We start from the raw sequence: 2470 nt of genomic DNA on the forward strand, positions 1-2470 counted from the left end.
CAATTTAGTGCTACTTGGTCCCAATGGAATTTCCCATTGGGAACCTGCTAGCACTAAGTCGCTAACTGGTTAGCAAGATGCTTACCACAAACCGGCCACAACCTAACTTGCTTGCGAACCTTCCGCCACAACAATCCCGCCACCTTGATAATCGACCAATCACATTCACTTTATTCACTCGTGTAAAGTCGGGCTCCACTCAGAGAATTCGGAAATGCAACGGTTGGAACGGCTGCTTCCCTACGGCTTTAAACTGAGAATCAGGAGGAAGATGAAGGACTGAACTGGAGAAAAAACTGCTTTTACTTAACCTTCTTTACTTAACGTCTTTTCCTCGTTATCCGATCAGATCGAATTTTATTTGTCAAGAAGTTAAAAACAACCACAGCCGACCAAAGTGATGCACAGTAAAAATAAAACAAAACATAAAACAGCTAAAACATGGGTAACAATAACGTTAACACGATCAAATCAATAAAAAGTGTTTAAAGTGTTAAAGTGTTAAAATAGCAAAAACTCATACAGTGCATGCCCAAATCGGATGATGTTAGCACTGGCTAGCGTTAGCCCTGGCCGCTAGACGTTAGACGTTAACGTTAAGCCGTAGCCAAAATACGCCAGGCCACAGCCAGTCTTTGGGAAACACTCAGGGGTGAACTGTGCATCGTCCGGCGTTGGGTGAGGGGTTGTAGACGGCGAACAAGCTTGTTAACCCAACACACGAACACCCACAATCCTAGCTAGTTCCTGATTGGTCTTCTTGCGTTGTGGCATGGAATAACAGTTCAGACCATGTTTCAATATTGGGCATAAATCAAAAATATCTGAGATATCTGTCAAACCGGTGACAAGCTAACTGCGACACACTGCTGCGGGAGGATAACCAGTCCTTAACCCCCACATAGATGGTATTGCAACAATCCAGCTGAGTGCTAACAACTTCATAAAACAGCCAATCAGGAGTTAGCTCAGGTTAGCACTTAGGCAGCCAGGAAGCATTTAACAGCGGACCGGAGGCGGTTCCGTCACTTCCTTCCTCTGGGTTTGCTAGCTGTAGATAAAACATGTTTAACGAGATTCACAACGATGATCCTGAAGAAAGTGATTCCAGAATCCTGTTAATCGGGCCCAACAGGGCCACTTCTAGTCCTAAAGTTCTCGGTTTGTGTAGAACCCGTCAAAAGAAACAGAACCGGTTCTGATTCCTCCCATTTGTCTGTTTCAGGTCCAGCCGTCCGGTTCAGCAGCTTCTCTCTGAGCGCGCCCACAGCGCCGCCCCTCATTGGTCAGCACACGGTCCAGGTGCTGAGAGACACCCTGGCCTGCAGCGATGATGTCATCAGGGAGCTGCTGGAGGCGAAGGCCGTCGCTCAGAATGAAGTGTGCTGATTGGCTGGAGGAGAGGAAGCTGACTTTTAACGGGTCAGAACTGACAGACAGAAACACTCCAACCTGCAGAGGAAAGAAAATCCGTTTGGTTTGAGATGAAGCTGATGATGAAGTTTGGGTTTAGTGGTTCTGGAACCTTAGAAGCCATTTAGGTTCTGCAGAACTGGACCAACACTCCGCGCTCTGTGGTTCTGTTCCTCTGCAGCTGCTGCTGATTCAATTCTTTTCATAAATGATTCTGAAATGACCTGTTTTCAGCCTCCAGTGTTTCATTTCTGTCCTGGGTCCAGTTTTCTGACATGTTTCCAAGTCCCGGAACGCACCGCGATCCAATCAAAGGTCAAGCACATCATTAATCCTGAGAGGTTCTGGTCCGTAAATCCAGGAGGATTTACGGACCAGTCATGTGACTCCCTCTGTGAACGTCTGTGGTTCTGCAGAACTCAAACCGGTTCTTAATGTCTCCATAACTTTCCAGTACCAGAGGCGGAGCTACATTCCTCAAATGGACAAGTCATGAATTTAAATTAGGTGTTGACGAGTCTGTCCAACAAGACAGAACCGATCTCCACTTTAAAGATGGAGGCTTCTCACATTAACTTTGTAATTAAACCGTTTGCAGCAGATCCAAGTCCAGTTATAGTCCAGCCTTTTGGTCCAAAGACCAGCCAAGGACTAACCAAGGACTAACCAAGAATCAACCGAGGACTAACCAAGGACCAGCCATGACCAGCCAAGGACAGGCCAATGACCAGCCAAGGAACAGCCATGACCAGCCATGACAGGCCCATGACCAGTGAAGGACCAGCCCATGACCAGCCAATGACCAGTGAAGGACCAGCCAATGACCAGCCATGACTAGCCAATGACCAGCCCATGACAGGCCCATGACCAGCCCATGACCAGCCAATGACCAGCCATGACCAGCCAATGACCAGCCCATGACAGGCCCATGACCAGCCCATGACCAGCCAATGACCAGCCATGACTAGCCAATGACCAGCCCATGACAGGCCCATGACCAGCCCATGACCAGCCAATGACCAGCCATGACCAGCCAATGACCAGTGAAGTACCAGCC

General features: G+C 48.1%; 1 protein-coding gene across 1 annotated transcript in view; it reads left to right on the forward strand.

Moving 5' to 3' along the window:
• The window catches only part of sugct (succinyl-CoA:glutarate-CoA transferase), a 59223-nt gene extending 57596 nt beyond the window's left edge, over positions 1-1627 (forward strand). Inside the window, exon 13 of the mRNA XM_015403029.1 lies at positions 1226-1627. Within this exon, the coding sequence (XP_015258515.1) occupies positions 1226-1389 (164 nt within the window). The 3' untranslated portion in view covers positions 1390-1627. The remainder of the gene's footprint in view (positions 1-1225) is intronic.
• Positions 1628-2470: the final 843 nt, after the last annotated feature.

The sequence above is a fragment of the Cyprinodon variegatus genome, unplaced genomic scaffold (assembly GCF_000732505.1).
Source record: "Cyprinodon variegatus isolate N-32 unplaced genomic scaffold, C_variegatus-1.0 Scaffold1427, whole genome shotgun sequence".
NCBI classification, from domain to species: domain Eukaryota; kingdom Metazoa; phylum Chordata; class Actinopteri; order Cyprinodontiformes; family Cyprinodontidae; genus Cyprinodon; species Cyprinodon variegatus.